Source organism: Argiope bruennichi, chromosome X1 (assembly GCF_947563725.1).
Source record: "Argiope bruennichi chromosome X1, qqArgBrue1.1, whole genome shotgun sequence".
NCBI lineage: Eukaryota > Metazoa > Arthropoda > Arachnida > Araneae > Araneidae > Argiope > Argiope bruennichi.
In genome coordinates, this window is record NC_079162.1 from 41,660,066 (window position 1) to 41,684,160 (window position 24,095).

General features: G+C 26.1%; 2 protein-coding genes across 4 annotated transcripts in view; one reads left to right on the forward strand and one right to left on the reverse strand.

Moving 5' to 3' along the window:
* The window catches only part of LOC129958437 (E3 ubiquitin-protein ligase SHPRH-like), a 66,480-nt gene extending 51,011 nt beyond the window's left edge, over nt 1-15,469 (reverse strand). Inside the window, exons 1-5 of the mRNA XM_056070929.1 lie at nt 14,806-15,469; nt 11,543-11,793; nt 5,756-5,996; nt 4,010-4,283; nt 772-913 (exon numbers count right to left, since the gene is read on the reverse strand). Coding sequence (XP_055926904.1) covers nt 772-913; nt 4,010-4,283; nt 5,756-5,996; nt 11,543-11,793; nt 14,806-14,833 — 936 coding nt within the window. The 5' untranslated portion in view covers nt 14,834-15,469. The remainder of the gene's footprint in view (nt 1-771; nt 914-4,009; nt 4,284-5,755; nt 5,997-11,542; nt 11,794-14,805) is intronic.
* A 286-nt stretch (nt 15,470-15,755) lies between these two features.
* The window catches only part of LOC129958587 (rho family-interacting cell polarization regulator 2-like), a 51,569-nt gene continuing 43,229 nt past the window's right edge, over nt 15,756-24,095 (forward strand). For 2 of the 3 annotated variants that reach the window (XM_056071166.1, XM_056071168.1), the window contains exons 1-4: nt 15,762-15,918; nt 21,194-21,385; nt 22,832-22,991; nt 23,085-23,163. In XM_056071166.1, coding sequence (XP_055927141.1) covers nt 21,199-21,385; nt 22,832-22,991; nt 23,085-23,163 — 426 coding nt within the window. In that variant the 5' untranslated portion in view covers nt 15,762-15,918; nt 21,194-21,198. Of the gene's footprint in view, nt 15,919-21,193; nt 21,386-22,831; nt 22,992-23,084; nt 23,164-24,095 lie in introns of all 3 variants that reach the window. The other variant, XM_056071167.1, reaches the window with a different exon arrangement.

The following is a 24,095-nucleotide window of genomic DNA, read 5'->3' on the forward strand; positions in this document are numbered from 1 at the left end:
AATACAGTTTATTATTAATGAATTGTTGGTACAAAGTTGCCAATTATTCATCAAATGTTGGAACTTTCCTTAAGAGATGGTCTGACATTTCATGAAAGAAAGAATTAAATTCAAGTCACTTTATTTTTAAATTCATTAATAAATAAGTCATTTATCTTCATTACTGATTTATAAAATTTGAGTAAAATATGTTTGACACAATCGTTACAATCGCCAGATATTAAGATTTTGTCAATGATCATGAATATTTTCCAAAGAATTATACTTGTTAATGAAGCAGACATAAAGTTCAAGAAATATTAGTATCCCATAAAAAAATTTCTTAACTCACTGTATGAAATCTTCCAAATAAAAGTTTGAAAATTTCTCCACTACAATCCAAAAGAACTAATTTCTGTGGAGAAGTTTGACCTACAATTAATCGATATAAAAAAACTCATCGTTTTTTAGAGAAATGGGATTAGAAAATATACAAGTCTATAAACATAACAATGGAAAAGCTGAATTAGGATCATGAGACAGAAAATGTCTCATATGCTTCTCTAGATAGAGACACATGGCTGGAAATCCTTGTATAAAGTATCTTTGTTTTACTCTTCCCAGGACAACAGAGACGTTTACTCATTATGTTTAAATTACAAATTATGGAATGATTTCAGTAAATCACATCAAACAATTCACTACAGACAATATATTTTCAGTCTTATCTATATGAGAAAGAGATTTAAATACTAAGAAATAAAACAACTGTAACTTCAGAATAACAATTACTTGTTCTTCATGTGAAATGATATCCGTCCTGGGATGCAATAAAATACAAGCAAGAACTTCAACAGTCTTACCCAAACCCATTTCATCAGCTAATATACCACCTTTGGCCAGTGGAAGGGATGTAAACTGTTTAGTGACAAAGCTGCAAATAATGTATCATATTATTATTTCAAATTGTATTAACTACATTGTAGGCATATTAGATAATATTTAGCAGAAGAAAACTAAATATTCTACAGATTAAACAATTACCAAATATTTTATACACACAACGATATTGTAATAAATTTCAGATTTGCAAAAATTTATCATTGTAGGCAATTCCATATTTAGAAAGAAAAATTCTACTATAATTGTACTTCATAAGCAAAGATATTTATTCAAATCATATTCAGATAACATTTTGAAGAAACACGAGGATTCTTTTGGGACAGAAGCCATAATTCTGAAGTCTGGTCAGATGATGAGGATGACATCAGAATATGTGCTGTTTTAGGTGAACATGCCCACTTTAAGTTCATTTCTATACATAATTTTTCTGCCATGTTAAATTTTCTGCACTTTTTCTAAAACACTGCATTTAGGGGCACATTCACAAATCTCAAAACACAGCTTAATTTTATTTGACTTTCAAATGCTACTAAATCATACAATTATTAAATCAAATCTCATTTTCCAAGTTGTTTAAGAATATATTTTGAAAAATTATGTGAGTGGCAACAAAAAAAAAATGAAATCAAAGTAAGAGATGCTTTCTATTGTAATATTATTTCATTAATAGTGGCTTTTTTTTTAATGTGCTTGATCTCTATTCCTGTGGCAGGCTAACATTTTTATTGTCAGCTCATATACTTTCCCTTATAGAACATCAGAAATTACTGAAAAACATAGTAATTTTTTTACTTAATAAATAATATTTTGCAGGATTGTAACTATTTATTATTACAGACACATTAACAAAATTATTATTTTTTATAATTAGTGAAAATTAATTCTTCATTTTGTAACAAGAAAAGGGCCAATTTTAAAAATTTAGTATTTATTGCTGTTTGTTTCGTGCATTCAAGATTTCATACAAAAGGCAAAAATTTCATAAAATTCACCTGTCATATTTATAATTATTACAACAAAGGAAATTTTTAAAAAATCAGGCATCAAAATATTATTAGATAAGGTTTTTAGTATTAATTATTTAGATGAAAAAATATCTTATTTATCTCATAAATTCATTTAATGGAATAAATTATGGATATTAAGAAAAATTGCTATTTATTTCATCTAATTTATTCCATGAACAAGCAAAAACAAACAATTTCAAATAATTTTAATGATTCATGAAGTACTGACTAATACTTTAGATTACCACTATTTATGTTAGCATAAATTGATGCATGTTTTAATTTTATATTTAAATGAAGCAGATCATACAAAATTTTAAAATAAAATTTCTATTTATTTCCATGTCAAAATGAATAAACTTTTGGAAAAAAATAAAGTTTTTTAAGGTAATTAAAATGGAAAAATATTTTATACACAAAATTTCGAAAGAAATTCTTTTTTAATTTATTACTTTTTTTCAAAGGCCTAATACTTATAAAGGAGAGATATAACTGACTTTTAAAATATTTATGATTATTCTTTATTTGACCTCATTTAGAGTAACAACAATGATTTGTCAAATAACAATGTTTCAGTAAAGTAAAGCATTGTTCTTATATGCTTTTGAAAAGAATTTTAAGCTTTTAAGAATGAATATGAAAATTAAACGAATATTTATTTGGAAACTTTTAAATATAATTAAGTTGTTATTGATAAAAATTGCAATAATATATCTAAATGTAATTTAAGAGTTTTTTTTTATTACTCAATTTACCATATTTAGTTGACAAATGCTATGTTTTTTTCACAAACGTAACTGAATTCATTTTGTTGTGATTAATCATAATATCTCGAATATAAATTTTTAATTATTAAGCTGTTTATATCTTAAGGATATCCTATGGAATAATTATTCTCATAATTATATCTGCATTGAAATTTCTATTCGTATCAGAAGCAGCAAAATATGTAATTAATAATACTCAATTCAATTCAATTTCAACAATAATGGAAATTAAAGATAAGTACAATAAATGAATGGACATTTAGAATGATTTTCTGCAATTTGCATTCCACATCAGTAACAAGCATATATCCTATATACGTCTTCATATAATGAAATGTTTTACAATTAAAAAGCATTTGTATAAAAAAATAAGTTGATAGTAAAATACAGAAAAAGACTTATTTACATTTATAAGTGCATGAAATGCGCCACTTTTTAAAAAAAATAAAATAATGTATCATTTCATGCCTATATATATGAGTAGTAAGCAATGATAATAGAAATAATACATAGTGATAAAGAAATACCAGATTAAAGCACAAAGAAAATAAAAATCTTTTAATTTTTTTTCTCAGTCGGTAAGATGTTAAATTCAATGCTATAATAAATCATTCCTTCAAATAATAAGCAATATATTTAATTTTATTTCTTTCGCACATACAACGCAACTTTCCATTTTAATGTTTTGAGCTTAATGGTGATTCAGACTAAGGTCTGCTTTAGAGGAAACTTTGAATGGTCATGAATATATATATATTGTGGAAAAGAACCAACTTTTTACAATTAATCTTCACTGTAAATATTTTCTCATGCATCAAATAGTAATCGATTGCAAGTATAGTAGAAATCAATTCTGAAGTCTAGATTATATTTAATTTAACACATCTAAATATGTAAATGGCCTCTAAGCAGAAAATATCAAATGCCTCTTGATGTAACCATGGTATACAAATAAAACTCCAGGTAATTTTTCCCTAAGAAATCTATTCATGACATCCTACCCACCCACCCACCCCAAAAAGATGTTGCTGTAGTAAGAAATTTCAAAGTTTGTACAATTTTAAATACATAGATAATCTCTAATGAATATTTTAGTATATACTATTACCTTTCAAACAGTGTTTTTAGTTATTGATATAGAATGGTCAACTGGATGACTCCTTGTTATTATATGACTGTACATATATTAATTATTAATAAATATGAAGTGGAAAACATTAAAGCAATAAGTTAAATTATTACTTTCTTATCATTATATGATACAAGAAATATTTATACATGTAAATTATTAATACTTATTATTTTTAAAAAATTTCAACAAAATATAGTATTATAAATACTTCAGATACTTACAATCCCCCATACATCTGATAATACAATTTTGATCCATCACTAAGAAGCAGCTCAGAATAAAGTATATGATTTCTGGATTCATTTTTACTGTTGTTTTCATGTGACTCACATTTTAACATCCAATGCACAGCTTGATTCTGATAATCTCTCAGTTTTGGAATAAGAGATGGATGAGATACTTCCTCAACTTTTTTATTTGGATCAAATCTATTTTTGATACATTCATAAACTTTTTCAACATGATCTTCTTCGTCCACAAAATCCTTTCCATATTCTATAAAATGTTGAAGAAACATTTAACAAAATTCGTAAGTTGTACCAATGTACATCATGCTAATAACTATGAACATTTTGGAATTTTTCAAATTTTGCAGATTTGATAGTGATGGCACACTTTTATTTCCTAATACTTAGGAATAATCAAAGATATACTTGAATAAACATAATTGCATTTATGCAAAAATTTACATTAGCCAGAAAAATTTTATTAAAAAAAATGTGTGTAAAAAGATGTGTATATTTATTCCAAAATCAGAAATTAATGAATAAATAAATTCTGAAATAGAACAATGAAAAGCCTGTCAGTCCTTCTTTAGAGATCAAATCAACATAAAAGAACAATTCCAGCCTATTTTTTTTTCAATAAATTTTAGTTCTGAAAAAATTATTAAAAGAAACTATTTATATAAGAATCACCTATAAAATTTCATGATGCTCTTTTGGAGATGTAGCCAACTTTTTTTTTTTTTTAATGTTTAGTTGTGTGTAAATAATGAATGTGATCATGAATAATTAGTTTTTATTACACCCAGATGTATTTAGGAATGCATATATTGACTTTTTTTTTTTTTTTTTTTTTTTTTTGTAATTGGTAATGCGTTTCTTTTTTTCAATAAGTAAGTCACCATTGGTTTTAATTTGATTTTAATAACTGGTTTTAATTTGAGAGAACACAGAAATTATGCAATAGTGGAATCACAAACTTCACAACTTATTTCATTTTTTTTTATGTTGCATTAAAGCAAAAGCCAATAATAAGAGATTAGTTGATTTATGATATACTCATTACAGTTTTAAGTTATTGCTAATATTTCCTTTCAGCATTATTTTTATTTTGTATTGCATTTCCGAGGATTTCAGCATTTCTGGAATCAGATCTTATCATTCTTGGGATTTATTAAATTTCTTTGATGTATTAATTCTACATTTTTACTATCTCAAACACATTTTTATAAATTTATTCATTCTATTACTTATTTAACCTTACTTAATTTAATTCTCAATATTTATGTTTGACAGAATTCATTATTTTATGAAGTTGAACTTTTTTTTCCTAAGCCTGCCTCAAGTCTCATTGCTTTCTTTCTATTATCAGATTACAATTTGTTTCAAAAACTATTTTAGTAGTTGGTTTTGATTAGAGTGTTCATGAATATTATGGTCATAGAAGATTCCAGTACAAGTAAAAATAACTTTTAATGTTACTATACGTTTACATCTAAAGTGTACTACAAACATATATTATTCTGTATATTCATATATATTATTTCTGTACATATAATCTATGTTATTTATGTACATATAATATATATTATTTCTTAAGCAATCTGCCAATATGACTGAGATTTTCAAAACAGCTCTTAAGTTATGAAAAATTTAAACAGACATTTAATATAGCATCAATTAAAATATCTATTACTTTCAAATAAACATTCCATTAGTTAAAAATAAAATTATAATAATTACCTTCCACAGCAATGCCATAAAAATGTTTGACAATTGTTTGTATCTTGGATCGGCATCGATTCACATGTGGTTCTGATGCATAATTCAAAGGTACAATTAAATTGGAATTGATGCAAACATGAACACATGTGTTTTTAGACTGAAGTCCTATTGTTTCCCAAATTAAGTGGAATTGGTTTTGGGAGGCTAAGGCCTTTAAAACCTCATAAGACACTTCACAGGTAGCAAAAGAAAATTTCACCTGTAAAAAAAAGTCAAGTCAGTTTTGATTTTTCGGAAATTATCATGAAGTACAATGTTACATTACACCAAGAGTTGTTATGGGTAACGATACTAAAAGATACAGATAAGAATTTCCAGACTTTTATTTTGTTATATTAGAATTAAATCAAGCATTTATTCAACTGTAAGAGAGTCATTTGAAAACAGGATAGCATGAGAGATACAGCCAGTTAAATAAAAAAAGAAACTATCAATCCATAAATAAACAATGTGCAAAGACATCTATATAAATTTTCTGAATCTATATAATAAAATATACATTGTATTTAGAGAGCGCTAATGCTGCTACAACTAAAACACAAATGAACTTAACCAAATTAAAATTAGAAATAAATATTAAGTTAACAGCCAAAGAATCAAAAAGAAAGATTAAATGAATCCGGCCCGAAGACTTTCTCAAGGGTCACCCTCAGGCAAGGATTCAAACCAGGGATTTTTTCTGTGAAGGGTCTGACTTTCGTCCAACAAACTGACCCCTCGTGACCCGAAAATCCCAGAAAATTGAGGTTTTGGAGATAAATTAGCATCACAAGATTAAAACAAGTAAAAACATATGCAAAAAAACAATCCAAATAAGATCACAGCAAATCAAACCACAAAATACATGAAAATAGACCAAAAAGCAAAATACTCACAAATTGAAAATACAAATCCGAAGCAAACTACTTGAGGTTAAAACTTGCTATTGTAGATGCACTTCGTTAAACTAAACTAATTTTAATTTTTACACGTTTAAAGCTATATACGCCTACCACGTTTCGTCATAATGCATCGTCATAAAACTTGAAGCGCCATCTATTGTGTTAAAACTCAAAGCTAACCAACTGGAGGAAGTCAGAAATTAAACAGACCCTCTCTTATCAAAACTTCTATATTGCAAAAGTTTTTGGGAAATTCGTTAATAGTTAAGTTTTTAATGAGATGGTTTGTTGCTAAAATATAAGAACTTTTAATATTGCAAATTTTTTTAATCCTGTTAAATTGTGAAAATATCAAATTTTTGAAAATTTTAGAGTTTAAATTAGAATGGTAGTTACTAAGTTTAATTATTTTAAAGTTAAATTCATCCCTTTTATCATAAATACCTATCAAAGTTTTTCCATTATCAATTTCTATATTTAAATCTAAATAATTAGCTTTAAGTAGATTTTCGTTTGTTTGAGTTAAAACTAAATCATTCGGGTAACAATTAATAATATCATTAGGATTATCCACATTTAACAAAATTAAGTCATCAATATATCTCCAGCCTATTATTAAGTTAAGTTTAATTTTTTTTTTCATAATAATGTAGGAAAATATTGGCTAACGCACTTGAAAAAGCTGTTCCCATTGGAATTCCTTTTTCTTGTTTATAAAAATTTATTCCGTTAAAAACATAGTTTTCTTTAATATTAAATTTACATAACTCTAACCAATTAGTTTTTGTAATAATATCTCTATTTAAATATTCATCATAAATATTAGTAGAGACATCTATTAACTTTTCATGAGGTAGATTAGTGTATAAATTTTCAAAATCATAAGTATTAAGCTTGTTAATATTGTTATCTTTTAGAAAGTCCAAAATATCTTTGTTACTATTGATAATAAAATTATCTTCATCTTTAATTTTATTTAGGACAATTTTTAAGTATTTAAAGAAATGTTTTCCCGTATAGTAATTGTAACTACCGGTGCTACAAGTTACGAATCTAAAATTTATTGGTTTTTTATGAAATTATATTGTTGGGAAGAGGTAAGGGTAGTTTAAAGAGCAAGTTTTGATTTTAGTTTTTTTAGCGAAAGCTAGCATCCTTTTATCCAATTCTTTTTTCCCGGTGCTAATTAATTTGTAAGTTGAATTAGAGTTATATTCATTAGTTAGAAGTTCTTTATAATAATATTTACAAATTAAACCGAAATTATTTACCGATTTATCTATTACTGTAATAACAAACCTCTCTTTTAAATTTTTTATTTCTTTTTTCAAATCTTTATTGAAATAAATTCCTCGTTCTTTAGTTCTAACGTTGTCTGCTTTAAATTTTGTTTTAATGTCTTCTAAAATCCTTACTTTCCATTCTCTGAAACCTTCTGGAGGTCAATGGTATTTCCTAGATAATTTGGAAATAAAAATATCCAAATCTTGTCCGATAGAAATTAAGATTTTTTTAATGTTAACTTTTTCTCTTAATCTAAATTTCGAGCCCCTTTCCATTAAATCTCTTAAAGAGTTAGAATCTATACTTTTCAAATTCCCTGTTATAATATGTCCTTTGTCAGCATCTATATAATCTTTATAAATATCTTTGTTACAATTACAGTCTGTCTTGTCTATCTTGTTTAAATTTTTGCTATAGTAATTATAGTTACAGATTCTTTTTCTTAAAGTTGCTGAATAACTAAATGCTATTGAAGCTATTGCATTATTCTTTAAAGGAAAAAAATTCTTTATTGTTGTGCATAACTTTAGGTTTTCGAAGCAAATATCCAAAAATCTCACTACACAGTATTCTTTATTTAAATTATTTTTAATTTTAAGTAGTAAATCGTTTTTTCCTATATTAAGCTTGAATTTGATAAGATCTAGAATTATGAATTTAGTGAATGAATTTTCAAACTTTAAATCTTCAAATTTGTTATTAATAAACCATCTAATTTTATTTTTCCTAAAGCCAAATAGATATTTCTTAATTTTAAGAATATTTTCATTATTATGTTCCAAATTGCACAAATTTTGAAATTCCTCAGGTACTATATCAAAATTGCCGCCTCTACCTTTTCCTCTCTTAAATCTTTTACTTTTGTTTTCATTATCTAGAAAGTCTTTAAAGATGTTAAGTTTGTTATAAATACAAATGTTATCCAAATCCCCGTAACCTTCTCCATTTAATTTGGTTTAGTTTAACGAAGTGCATCTACAATAGCAAGTTTTAACCTCAAGTATGTTGCTTCGGATTTGTATTTTCAATTTGTGAGTATTTTGCTTTTTGGTCTATTTTCATGTATTTTGTGGTTTGATTTGCTGTGATCTTATTTGGATTGTTTTTTTGCAAATGTTTTTACTTGTTTTAATCTTGTGATACTAATTTATCTCCAAAACCTCAATTTTCTGGGATTTTCGGGTCACGAGGGGTCAGTTTGTTGGACGAAAATCAGACCCTTCACAGAAAAAATCACTGGTTTGAATCCTTGCCTGAGGGTGACCCTTGAGAAAGTCTTCGGGCCGGATTCATTTAATCTTTCTTTTTGATTCTTTGGCTGTTAACTTAATATTTATTTCTAATTTTAATTTGGTTAAATAAAAAAATATGTTTAAGAAATATAAAATGTGACATACGAAAATCATAACATTCTTCAAACTACTTCTTTGCATCATTGTTTCTTGAGCATAATACATATATCTAGTTATTAAATGTGTTGTAATAGTTGCTAATAGAGTGAAACATAAATTTCTACAATGCACTTTGAGAAAATTTGAAAGCTATAGTTTCTAACTATCTTCTAAAACAGACTATGAAATTTTATATTATTTGCAAAATTTTTGTACAATAAGCCTCCTTAATGACTTTTGAAAAAGAAATATCAAAATGTGTCAATGTAAAGAATAATATAATATTTTTGCTGCTGCATCTTCTCTCATTCTCTGGAATTCCCTCATCATGTTAAATTAAATGTTAAAGCAATTTTGTCATATGAAAAGATGTGCATACAGTAGACTCCCGATTATCCGCGGGCGGGTTATCCGCCCCTGCCACACAAAGTTTTTTTTTTTTTTTTGACTGATTTTTTTTAAAAAGGTGCAGTTTTACAGTTATGCTTTTGTAATTACATAATACATTACAGTATTAAAACAGTACATATGTATTAATTTTTCTGTGTATCCTTGACGCCTCTCGTAAATACAAAAAAATTTTCTGTTTCATTAACAAAATGCATTTTAGGTTAGTTTTGAGTGATATACTAAAATATTAAGCGTTAGTTAAACATTTCCTGCTCTTTATTTTATGTGTTATTGTACATAAAACGATTTTTCAAAGTTGGAATGACTGTTTTCTTTTTTGCTATACCCGTTTTTAGCTTTTTTCGGATTATCCGCGATTTTTGTTATCCGCGGCGGCCGCGCCACCCAATTCCGCGGATAATCGGGAGCGTACTGTATATTTATAAATTTAAGATTCAAACAAGATTTTGCACAAGATTTAAAATTCTTGCTCTTATTAGAATAAGATTTGCTGCAATATTCTTTCCTTTTCAGCAAGAAAGTCAAAAGTAAGATTTGTAAAGCTGGGCAGGATAGGAGGCCGATTCTGAAAATAACAAGTGCCATGCTCTGACCATTTTTCATTTCATTTGAATATTTGAAAAAATTAAACTTCTTTTTATTATGTTATTTTATGGTTAGCGGTCTAATAATATTAATATATGAGTATAAAACTTCATTGCAAAAAATGGATTATTATTTGATATATCACGAGTTCCATGTTTGTAACTTAACTTTTAGAAACCAGCGAAGTTATCAATCACTACAGTTAGCACCATAAAATATCAAGACAAATGCAAACTTTTGTTTCCAACACACAAAAAAATAACTTTTCAAAAACATCTTCTGATCTTATGTGTTTTTGCTAAAATAAACAGCTTTGCGAAATCAAACAAAACTTTTTAAATACAATTTTTATATCAAAACATATTGAGTATAAACCTAATTTCTAATTAAATACACTAGGATCATATTAAGGATTACTTAAATTTATATAATAATGCACATCCTACATCCCCTTATTCAGTCAACTTCATTTGTCTTTGATAAAAATATTCATGTTCACCTCATCTTCTTAAAACCAATACTTTATGATGCACAACAAGCTCCTCAGCAAAAGTAAATTATATTTTTTATCTGTTCCCTCTCCCCCAATATCCATTGTAGGTTTTATTTTCAAAACACAATCATATTAGAAATATATACAAAATCAGATAAAGTATTAGTTCTTTTTTTCATGCACAAGAAACAAGTATTTATCCTTTATGAAATGTTTTAAAATAAAAACGCATGCTTGCACAAAGAATACATACATCTTTGGATATAACTAATCATCAAATTAATCAAACTGACTTTTACTGTTTTATTGTTATTATTATTTCGTGTCTTGTTCACAATTAGATTGTTCAGATTTTTATGAATATTCTCTTAAAATTCCATGAATAAAATATTTTTGAAATTTCCGACTTACAATTATACATATGAAAATATTATTTATCCTATTTGAAAGCCAATTTCTAAGAACTTAAAGTAACTATATGAAAATAACTGGCCTCAATATACGACCAGTCATGTAGGCCAGTTAACTGGAAAATAAAACATATTTTCAGTATATAATACAGGAAAATAAAGTATTATATTTTTAATATGGGTTGATATGACTTATACTATGAAGATTAAAAATTTTAAGCAAATTTAATAGAGTAGTTCTTATTATTTGCAATAAACCATTACAATTACCAATTCAATAAGTCAATTACCTGTTTTTCATTACCATCATGAATTTCTTCCCACCAAAGAAAGCATTCAGTAGAATCTTCTTTAAAATGCAGGTAAGCAACCATGGCATTCATACAATCATATGCATCATAAAGAATAAGAGGGAAGTCACCAATCTTGTACTTCTGACTACATGATGATGATGCAGACATCTTTACAAAGTTTTCAAAATTTTGAAGATGGGGCTTTATTAATTCAGGACATTTCAGTTTGATTGGTGTTGCATTAAAACCTAGATTAAATAAAATGTTTCTTATAAAAACTTATAATTAAGATATCAGATAATTAAGATAAGTATATATATTATGAAATATAAAATACTAAAAAAATGAAATTAATTACAAGGTTTGGCATCTAATAATATACAGAACACTTGTCGCTTTATTTTGCAAACAACAAGAAAATTCTTTACTTAAGACTATTTGTCTAGTCTTTTAAAGACAGTTCAAATATTATGCTGGATATCAGTTATTTTCCATAAAATCAAAATCAATCTAAAAAGCAATGATGTTCCCTATGTATTAGTTTAAAAAATATTTTTTTCAATAATTGATAAATATTCTTGCATCAGAAAATAGCAAAGATCAATTTTATATTTAATTATACATTTTTCAACTGTTTAGAAAAAAAATTAAACTTTAACAAAATGTGAAATATTTTTGAGATTTGATTAATTTTCATCATTTTAAAAGTTAATTTACTTACAGTTCTTACTGAACTGCAACTCAACAATTATTACATTCAATTAATTAATACTAATATTTTTTTAATAAAAAAAATATGTACGTTCTATGAAATGAGCATAATAATGTAGCATTTTGTTGTTTTTAAATTTATTTGAAAATATCTGTTTCAGTTCATTAATTTATATACAGTTACAGAAAAAAAAAAAAAAAAAGGCAGCACAGCTTTATTCTGCTGCCAATCATCTAATACCATTTTTAGGATAGTAATGATACTAAAAATGCTAAGCCTAAAATGTTTGAAGGGGATTTCCGCATATTGAAAATAATATAAACTTTCCTATGGCAATACCGTTTTCATATCTTGTATTTCACATAGAAAAATTACCCAGAATACAAATTTTGGTTAATATACCATGATTACATCAGGAGATATCTGACATTTTCTGTTTTCATGTTGAGATGTGCAAGATCTAAATATTCTCTAAACATCAGTAATATAGTTTCATTCTTGTGATACTTTTAAAGGTATCTGTAAAGTTACAATCTACATGCTAAAATTGATTGCTATTTTATTCATGACCTAATAATTTACAGCGAAATTTCTGGGGATAAGTCTTATTCTTTTCTAAGAAGAAATATTCAAAAATATTGAAAGTTTTGTTGTATGAGCAAAAGAAATAAAATTCCACATATTTTTAATTGTTTAAAAGAAATATTAATTTTAATATTAAAATTAATCTCTTACCAATAGAGAGAGAAAAAATTAACTAATATTTATTCTTTTTGTAGTTTATTTCTGCATTTCTTTTTCATTAAAAAAGACAATTCCTTTCATCACTGTTTACTACTCAGAAATGAAATGATACACCACTTTATTTTACGAGTATGTAAAAAAAGTAGTGCATTTCATTCACTGATAAATGAAAATCAGTTTTCTTCTTTGCCTTGCCAGCAACTAAGTGTTCCATATAAATGCTATTTGATTGTGAAAGATTTCATAATATGAAGATGTATGTAGTATACATGCTTCTAAAAGACATGGATACAAATTACAGAACATCATTCTGAACATTCATTCATTTTACACTTCCTTAATTTCCATTATTGTCACATTTTTCTTTTATTCCATTCTTTTATTCCATTTATGATCATATACAATATTATTGTTATATAATTATGGTAGATTAATTTCATGAAATCAGAGCAACTTTTCCATGCTCAATATTTCTCTTTGGTATATCAAGTTCATCCTATTATATTCTTATTTTACTTTGATTGGATCAATGTATATATTCTTTTTTTAATAACACATAAAAGATTAAACATGTAACTTTAAAGACATAATTTAAATAAATTCTTCAACATCATAATAAACAATTAAAAAAAATAAAAATTGAAGTTCGAATGTTTTTTGAATCGCTAAGTATGGCACAGCATGTATTTCATGCTGCTCCTTGCAGATAACTATTCAACTATTTCAATAAATGGCAGTGCACAGAAAGAGGGAGTGGGGAAGCCTGTTAATCATTATCCTAATATGTTTTGGACCCCCTAGATTATTTCTTCAAATTATTCCCTTTTGTTGGCTTTCTTTCTTGATAGATCCAGTAAACAAGCCCTTATTATCATGCTTTCGAATTATGTTGAATACTAATTCTACATGTGGAGAAACAAAAACCTTTTTTCACATTTTCGAGAAAATTAAGCAACTTTAAACTTTTTTCAAAACTAAACACTTTTCAGGTGCTTAAAAATGGTTTACAAATTTAAGCCCTTTTTAACCACTTTTCATGACACTATGCACCTGTTGAAAAAAAAGAAGCTTAATTCAATCATTCTATATTTTGAATACAACTAGATACCAAAAACTAATGAACACTCAATTTTTATTCTTAAAATAAATTTTTGATTTTTATTAAGATTATTTTAGTCCTTACTCTTCTACTACATTTTTCTTCCCTTCACATTACACACTATGCATAAAATAATGTATGGCTCTTTTAAGACAAATAATTAGCCTCATAATTTCTAAAAATAATTCAGTTCATACTTTTCTATATTTATGAAATGAATTCTGCCAAGAAAAAAAAAATATTCATTTCTATCAAATTCTATTCAATTCATTCCTATTAATTTCCTTTCAAATGATAGCATTCCTAAACAAAAACAAATTATCACTGTAATGTCCTCAAAAATTTTACCTTTTAGAATATAGAAATAAAATAAATAACATAATACAATAATCAACTAATCAATAATATAAAAAAGCGCTGTTAAATCAGATGTTTATCCTCAGAATATCCATCATCAGTTTACAATCAGAAGTGAAATGCTCTGCACTAAATATAAAATAATATTTCTAAAAACATCTATACATTGAATTGAAGAAAAAATTTCCGAAAGAGCACTAAATACGATCTTGAATTTTTTTTTATGATGACAAAAATATACATAAAAAATTGCACATTAATAAAATAACATGAAAATTCACTACATTAAAATCCTTTTGAAGAACATAAAAAATGCAACAAATTGAATTTGATAAGAAAATAACTTACTTTTAGCACGAGTCTTTTTTCTAACCATTTTGAAAAATCTACTTTTAGAATATGAAAAATTCTAATTATGTTACTGAAACCAATCAGATTGTTAAGTTTCTGTAGAATAGTTATATTTCTTGAATACAAACAGTGTGGAAAGTATAGCAACAAAAGCTATTATATTCAGTTTCATTAAAATTTGAAAGGATGAGAAAGGGATAGGTAGCAACAAAGGAAGTTATCCCCTTCTTTCGAATGAACAATAGGTAAATTCGTTCCCAGCTGATTTGATTGATTGGCTGAAGTAGGATTTTTGGCAACAAAGGCCGCTATCCCTTAATATAGGTAATATGGTAAAAGGGTAGTTTACTGTGTCCCTTGCAGCGCCAAGGATGCCAAGTCGCCGGCTCAATCATTGTAAAAAGTAGTAAACAAAACATCATTAGGGTTGCTAGAATATCGTTTCGTTGGGATGCCATATTGGCGACAACTCGGGGGCAAACGAAAATACATTTCAACCGTGCATTCAATAAATATTAAAAAAACTTCAGATTGGAGAAGGATCAAAAGATACTGCTTATTAGAAACAGCTTTTTGAATAAACGCTTTGAAGGCTACAAAAAAATTTGACCTATGAGTTGCATATTTGAAACAAAACAAGATCGCCGTCAACATAAACAAGACATCGGTTGCTAAATTCCGGTGTTGCCATGCGACAACATGAAAATAAATTTGTATTTAATAATCTGAAAATCTACATTCATTTCTGACATCTTAAAATTAAAAGGAATGCAAAATTTCAAAATGTTTAATATATGGTATAATGATGACAATGAATCAGCTATTTCTTCCTCTTGTTACTCCCGTTAATAGAATTAATAAAAAAAAATCTAGTAACGTTAGTACAGGCCCTTGTCGATAATTCATCACCTTGTGTATTGTATTCACTCTGGCTTCAACTTGTGCCTGCTGCCTATTGCGTCAACCAACAAAAATAAGTATCAACATTGAATGAGCGATCGAGTAATGGGGTCTCAGTTACGAGCTCTTACTTTGTACTTTTTAATTCTATTCACAAAAATACTTCTCTAAAAATGTGAGGAATCTTCCGTTTTCTAGGATTTAATTAAGGTATTAAAGTATTCATAATAAATTATTGTCAGTTTTACCCGAGTTTGTATGTTGATTCATTCACGTGTTCATTCAAACTTTCCAAGACATGACATTCGCTTAATAAGTCAAATTTCCATTTTTGCATGATAAATACATAGTTTTCTACTCTGTGAATATTTTTTGTTTGCTTGATTGCGAGCATGTCAATAATTTAAGAGACAACTGAGGAGAGTGAATCGGAAAAATAATTTTTTGTGCGAATATTTAAAGAAGCTTTTATACGATTCAGTACTACTAATTACATATCGTAAATTTTGAAGACTGGGTGAAAATGAAGTTGAATAATATTGTCGTAACTTTTTGTTTTGAGTCTAGTACTATATTTCCTCCTTAGATTTCTTTATTGAGTTTATTCTTCAGTATTATTTATACATCCCTTGTATTGCTTAAACTATGCTAAAAACATAGGGTTACTTCTACGGTACAAGATATCTGTATTTTGTATCTGTCTTAGTGTATTTACACAACTTTTTTTTATATAATCTTAAAATTTTATAGTTGATATGTTTTATCATATTTTAAATCTTATTGTTTCTATTCCATATATTTTCTTTGATGTGATGTGGAAATTTAAACTTTGATTTGTTACATTCATTAACATAACTTTAAAATAATAACTCTTTCTCCAGAACCATGAAAAAAATACAATCTAAAAATGTCAGATAAATCAACATATTTGTTAAGCAAAGCTAATTGAAATGAGTCTGGATAATATAAGATATACTATGTTTTTGTGAGCATATTTATACTTGAATATCATTTTATGTATAACAAATATTGAAAGTTAATTTTGCTTTACATGATTTTTTAAAAAATATTTTATAAAACTTTTATTTGCTTGAAGTTATGAACCTTTTCATAACCATTTTATTATTTGTTATTACCTTTACTTTACCCTTTATAAAAATTTATTTAAATATTTTTATATGTGATGCTTTTATGAGAAGAAAATTTTTCACAATCGCCCATGAAATTTTACTTTGAAACATTTTATGAATAGAAAAGACTGATAATGTAATTAAGTAATGCAGTTATATTCTCAGCAGTATCCTGCTTTTATTATTATTATTTATTTATTTTTTATAATACATTTAAGTAGAAGCTAATTATCAATTTTATTGGGAATAATTCTTTTAAAGGATAGAAACTTGGCTGAGTATTTCATTGATAGAAATATACAAATTATAGAAACCAAAATCCTTTGCTGCAGCTGAAAGTAGTATTCATTTCAGTTCTGTCATTAAACAAAATGTATCACTTTGAGAATAGATGTGTATCAATAATACTTTTTTAAAGAACAGTTTGTGACCAAGAATTTCATGTGGATAGTATTTTTTAAATTAAATCTTTTTGTGTAATGGTTTAGTAGCAGTAAAGAATTTAACTTTAGGACCCCCTTCCTCAAATAATAATGCTTGTAAAGTTACAGATGTTTCTTTTATTTTATAACTTTTTCATGTGAACCATATTTTTAAAAGCTTTGCTTTAAACTGTTCATTTTTAGAGTATTCAATACTAGCTGCCTTTTGCAACCAGCTGGTTTGCAGGTATTAATGGTTACTACAATATTAAATATTTTATATAACTTTATCCTAATTGTTGTGTATGTGATTTGATTTAAACAACTCAACAATTTCTGGAAAAAACATAAACTATAATTTAAAGAAATAGATTCAAATTTTTAAAACCTTAGTTTCATTTTAATTCTTTTCTTAAAACTGTAAGTGTTATTTTGTTGCACAAGCAGATTTCCCTAGTTCCATATCAATTTTATGTATTAAAAAAGAATCTGATGTTCCAGCATTTTTGTAGTTCGAAAAGTATTATTTATGGTATTTTGTCAATACTAAATGCTGATGCAACATTAATAACTTCTTCAGTAAAATATTTTAAAGCTTCGAATTTTGATAGATGTATCCCAGAGAGTATCTTTTTAGATAGATTCATACTATTTTAGAAGCCATATGCTATTCTGTTGATTTTATAAAGTATTTCTCTTATTTTCTGTCAGCTCTCTTAAACTATATAAAAAATAGATACTCTCTGCTATTTCTAGCTATTTAACAGTGTGACCTTATTTCTAACCTAAAACAATGTAATATTTAGCATTTTTTCATGTTAATATTATTTTAAATATAAATTTAAATATTTTACGGATTTTTTATCAGAATTAAATATATGGCTTACTTTCCTAAAATCTGCTTTGACAACAATGATTTGAAGACAAAAGTTGAATTTCGCTATTTTGCATGTTTTTTTATTTTTTGTATTAATATCAATAGGAATTGTAAAACAAAAATATAAAAATATGTGCACTTTTAATCAATGATTTTTATCTATAATTTTGGTATTCTTTCAGAAATCTAAGATTTTTGCATTATCATTCATGATATACTTAATATTCATTGAGGATCCATATGTGTCTTTGTATTCTTGTTAAAAAATATGTTAAAAATATTTTTTTTTAAATTTATTAAATATAGAAAAAAATTATACTACAAAAAATTGGTATAATTGAAAAAAAAATTTGAGCATTGTGAGGATGTAAATTCATTTTTGTACTGTAATATTTTTGAAAGTTATTACATGAAAAAACAAAATTTTGCTTCATTTTTAATTAAAATTTCAAAAAAATTGTTTCAAGGTGTGCATTCCTATTCTCTTAAATGCATATGTGCCAAGTTTAGTAGTTCTCGATCAAATGCTCTAGCTTGCTGAGTACCAACACACTCATAAATACGCATTCATCTTTAATATAAGTAAAAATTTCGTTCACATGAGATAATTTTTACTAGATATCAGTAAACTGTTGAAATGCAATAAAAAAATATGTTCTTTATAATAATTTGAAAATTATTCAAGAGATATAAGTATAGTTTTCTCATTAAAGAAAATTTTTATAAGTATTTTTGCAAGTAATAGTTTGAACTGTGTTCTTATTTATTTTGAAAGAAAAATTTATGCACTAATTTACTTTTATTAATTTTAACCACTGCAATGACTTTGCACGTCCTGAGAAAGTTTCAGTATATGCTGTTTATTGATAGTTGTTAAAAATTTAAAGCAGCATTCCAAGACAGCATCAATCATTTGTTTCTCAATGTATATTTAATAGAATTCATATTTGTGTACATATGTAGAGCTAAAAACACTGACAGTATAAATTTTATATATGTATTTTGTTATGAAAAAGTTGATTGCTGAGCTAGAACTTCTCTAGCACAAAATATCTTTCATATAGAGAATGCTATTTTTTGATGACTTTTGCATATTATGCATGAAATTAATCTAAGAATGTTAAAGGGCTGCAAGATCTCTAAAGCAAAATAAGTTGCTATTACACAAAAAATATTTGAGAAAATTTTTATAAATGCCAGTTTGATTTTCATTTTTACTTCAAAACAAATTGATTCAACTTAAGAATACTAGCTTGTTAAGCCCTGAATTAGAATGTAATATTAATAAACACTGAATTGGTATGTCTTATGCAACAATTTATTTCTAAACAAATAATTTCTTATTTGAAAGCTTCACACTACTTCATCCGATTAATGGGTAATTGATTATTTTAATATTATAAAGGTAATTCTTTTACTATTATTATTATGTAGCTTAAGAGATAATAAAAAAAATATATCAAATGCTTGAAAATAATTTTTTTTTTAATCTAAAGAAACTGTAACTCATTTAATTCGAACCATTAGTTTAAAGATAATTTCATTTATAGCCATGAAATGAGTCTCATTTATTTACAATTAATTATACTTTTGTAAAATAGTTCTGTCTCATTTCCACTTTTGGGATAGCAATAAATCCAGTTGGATAGCCAAATGAATCTTTTTAGATAAGATGACTGTCAACCCTTTCATTAAATTAGTGTACAGTAACTTTAGAGAAAATAATTTGTTTACTGAACTGTTTAATTGGATATCAAAACTAGATTTGGAAATCATCATCTGTCAAAACTTTTGGAATTTATTCTTCCTATATCAATAGTTGTATCTTTTATTGTAAAAGAGAATTTAACATTTTATAAAATCTTGATTAATTCCAAAAAGGCTTCGTATGTACTTTAATTATTTGAATTGGCCTGTAAATGATAATATTAATGGAAGTAAAATGAATATTCATTTTTCTGGCATGAAAGCCTACATAGAAAATAACCTAATTCAGAGTGAAAGTTTTTATTGATGATTCAGGTTTATGTAACAATCAGATGATGTTTCACAAATTAGATGCACACAGGTTATTTCTGGGGCAGTTAAAAATGTAATATGAGTATATTTGTTTAATGAGGAATATTCCTTTATAACATATGCAAAGGTTTTTGTGTAACAGTGCTAAGGAGAGTTTCAGTCATTCTAAAAGCATTCAAATTCTTTTTGCTGTATTGGTACTATTTTTATAGATTAAAGAATATTGGATTAAGCATTAAGATTATTCCAGCTCATCACCATCTTGGAAATTTTTATAGGTTAAAAATAGAGAATACCAGTAATTAGGAATAAAAAAATAAAAAAATTGTCTGTGTATATGTAATGATATTTTAAAAATTTAATTTAATTAATTTCCTAATTTTTAGGTCCATTTAGCCCATATTAACTTCATTCTAAAATACTCTTTTATTTCCTGATCCCATTCCACTTTTTCTATTTAATTAATTCAAGAGAAGCTTTGTAAAATGCTTTAGTTAGTAGTTCCCATGCTCCGAGTGAAAGGATAAAAATTTCTGATCTAAACAAATTCTTTTTTAAAAGATTCCTTTGTTTCCCTTGCCTGGTTTGGCGCGTGTAGAGAAAATCCCTATCGGAATCTCATTGTATATGAGCAGTGTGAAGAAATATTTTCCTTATCAATATCTTGTGTTATATAAGACCAGGGATAAAATTTTCATCAGCTCATTTTGGCTCTATGTCGTTGTGTGTGTGCTCGTCACTCCTGCTTGTATATAATGTGTGCCTCCCTCGGATGAAATAAAACGACATCAAAAAATTGAAAGTCTCTTCAATGTCTTCGAAGCTGCTTTCTGATTTCAATATATATATATATATAATGTAGCCTTTGCCTTAATGATGACAACCTTTATATTATAATGGTTATGGTTGAAAAGGAAATATTTAGCTCCTTTAAAATCCTGCACATGAAAATAATTCATGTTCTCTTAATATTCCTTATTAATTTGTTTGCAAGAGAAATTGTATATTATATATATCTATAATATTTTTTTTTCTAGAAAAAATGTCACTTAATGAAAAGAAACGAAGTAAGCAACAGCCCGATATATATTTAACTGAAGGTATATGTCGAAGTAAATCATTTGGTGGTTTATCTCATAGAAGAACCAATTCTGCTGATGCTACTTTTTCTTCTGGTTTGGACATTACTTTTGATGGAAGTACTACTAAATCATTATATAGCACTCTTGGTATGTATAAACATTTGCTCTTGAGACATAGCTCATTTGTATTTTTTATACAAATAATTCATTTTAAGTATAGATTTTTCCTCTTAACAGTTTAATTTATATGTTACTTTTGAGCTTCAAAATAAGTTGCTTGGGCATTTATTATTTTATTAAAAATTTGATTACATGATTTATTATTTAATACTTAATGTTCATTTGTGTGAATACTATAACAAGTTGTTATAGTGGCCTTATTCAGAATTGTTTATTGGCAACTCATATTTATAATCTAATAAATAAGAATAGTTGTATGATCAAGTTTTAAATCCAGATTAATTTCATTTTTGTCTAAACTTTTCTGGCAATTTAATTTAGTTTTTATTTTGTTTACAATATGCTCCAATCAACTCTTTGTTAGGATGTTGTATATGCGTATGTAGCACATTAATTGAAACTAGAAAATCTGATTAAATTGTGTTTTGAAATCTGTATGAATTTTTGATTGTCTAAACTTGTATGTAACAGTGTAAAATATCTATATTTTTGTTTGTAGTAATGATGATTTTAAAGATAAAATAATCTCTACATTATATTCATCCTCAATAAATCTTCAAAGTGGATTGTATCTTTTGTTTGCTATTTCATATATTTCAAGATTTTATAACTTCCAATTAAATAACTAAACTGTTGCTAACTTACCGATACATCAACTACACAGAACATTGAATCTGTGCCTTTCTTCATTTTTATACTAAAAGAACTAAGACATCAGCAGTGTTAATACTACATACATTAGCACAACAGTTTGTATTGAACATGGGTCAGCACTTGGAAACATTGTTTTTAATTAATTAAAAAATAGCTATTTAATTAACTGTGACAAATTCTGCTAAATCTATTGAATAATTTGGATTTCAATTGAGTACAAACTATTTATGCATTTTTTTTATTCCTATGAAAGAGAAGTTTCAAAATTATGTATATTTCCTCCTTTTCTAAATATACTTCGATTTGTAATTATTATATAGTAGATTTTATTGATAAGTTTACAATAAGATTAGACATAAGATTTATCACTTCATTTCTTCTTATTGTTTAAAATACAAAATTGATATATTTCAAAGAACATTGTTATGATAATAATATAACTAATCTTGGAAATTATATTTTAGTTATATATATTTTCGGATACTCTGAAATGCAATCCTAGTTTCCTTAGTAAATATTGTTTATCTCAAGGCTTACTGTCAACCCTTTTTATTTTTCCAAAATTGTTTATGAATACATTATGTGTATTGGTTGTAAAATAGTAGTTTATGCTTTAATTTGTGCATTTCTAGCTGGGAAATATTTTTGCTTCAAGAATATCATTATGTTTTACTAATTTTAATAGTGAAGTTTTGATTTTCTCAAAGTTCCTAAAGTAGTTAAATCTTATAATTATATATCGATTTTATTCTTTTTTAGGTGCTACTTTCAGTCCAAATTCTAGTTTAAATGCTTCAAGAAATTTGCCTTGGGCAGCATGGATTCATGCAATTAAAAGCTCGAAATCAGGAAAATATAATAAGTCACCTCGTCCTGAGCGTACACAAATAATTTTTGATTCTATTTGTAAGGGGCTAAAGTGAGTTATTCTTTCTTTAAAATTTCTTTGTTTTCCCCATATTCTATAGAGCAATTGATTTTTTTTATATACATATTTTTATTCCACTTTCAGGGACAGCATTGTTATAGCAAAAAATGATATTTCTAGCTCCAGGCTTGCATTTGATAATGTTTCAGTATCATCTGTTATGGTACGTTAATTTTCTTTCTTTTTTATCATTTTTTACTTTCTGTGTAGTGTATGAATTAGAAATGAGTGGCTAAAGACATGTTCATCAAAAAATTTACTTTGATATTTGACCCTAAATGCATCCTTGTAGATAACTCATTCAAACTACCATTTTGTATTAAACACCTTTTGTGAAAATATATTCAAAAATTATTATTTCATTGTGTGAATTTTTTCATTCATTTTTATTATTATTATTATTTTCATTTATGAGTTTATTCAATTTTTGATTTTAAATGTCTTTGCATTCTTTGTTTGCTGTTTTTCTTCAGTAAAAGCTACTATCTTCAAGGTGATCTGTGTTTTGAATTGACTGTCATTTAATTGTACTTCTGATTTTTGTTTTAAAATTATCTGTTACTTATTGCCCTTGTTTTATTTTGAGGGGGAATCAAAGTTGCAGATTTTAATCTAGACTAATATTAAAATTCTGACTTGAAGAAATTTCTTAAATTTCAAGATTGATTATTTAAGTTTGATTCATAATAAAATTTGAAATAGAAAAAATATTGTTGATATATACAATCATTTCCGTATGTTTTCATTTCATTGGTAGATTAGTTTTTAAAAATATAATTTTGCATATGTTGTTATAGTTTAATGAAAGTATTTTCCAAGTGAAATCCAACTTTTTAAAGACAATCTAAAGTTTTAAATTTCGTTCACATCTTTAAAAACAGGTCATTTTAGTGTTGTCATTACTTAGAATTTTGTAATTTCGTACAAGTATGCATTCTAATTTTTCCCCTTATGTTGTCTGAAAGTATTATTTTAAATAATTCTTTGAGACTGAATGAATATTTTAAAATATGGTATTATGCCTGAATTTCATTACTGTATAAGGTTTGTCTTTGCAATAGAAGACTTTTCAACTTCTATTATTCTGTTGTTTTA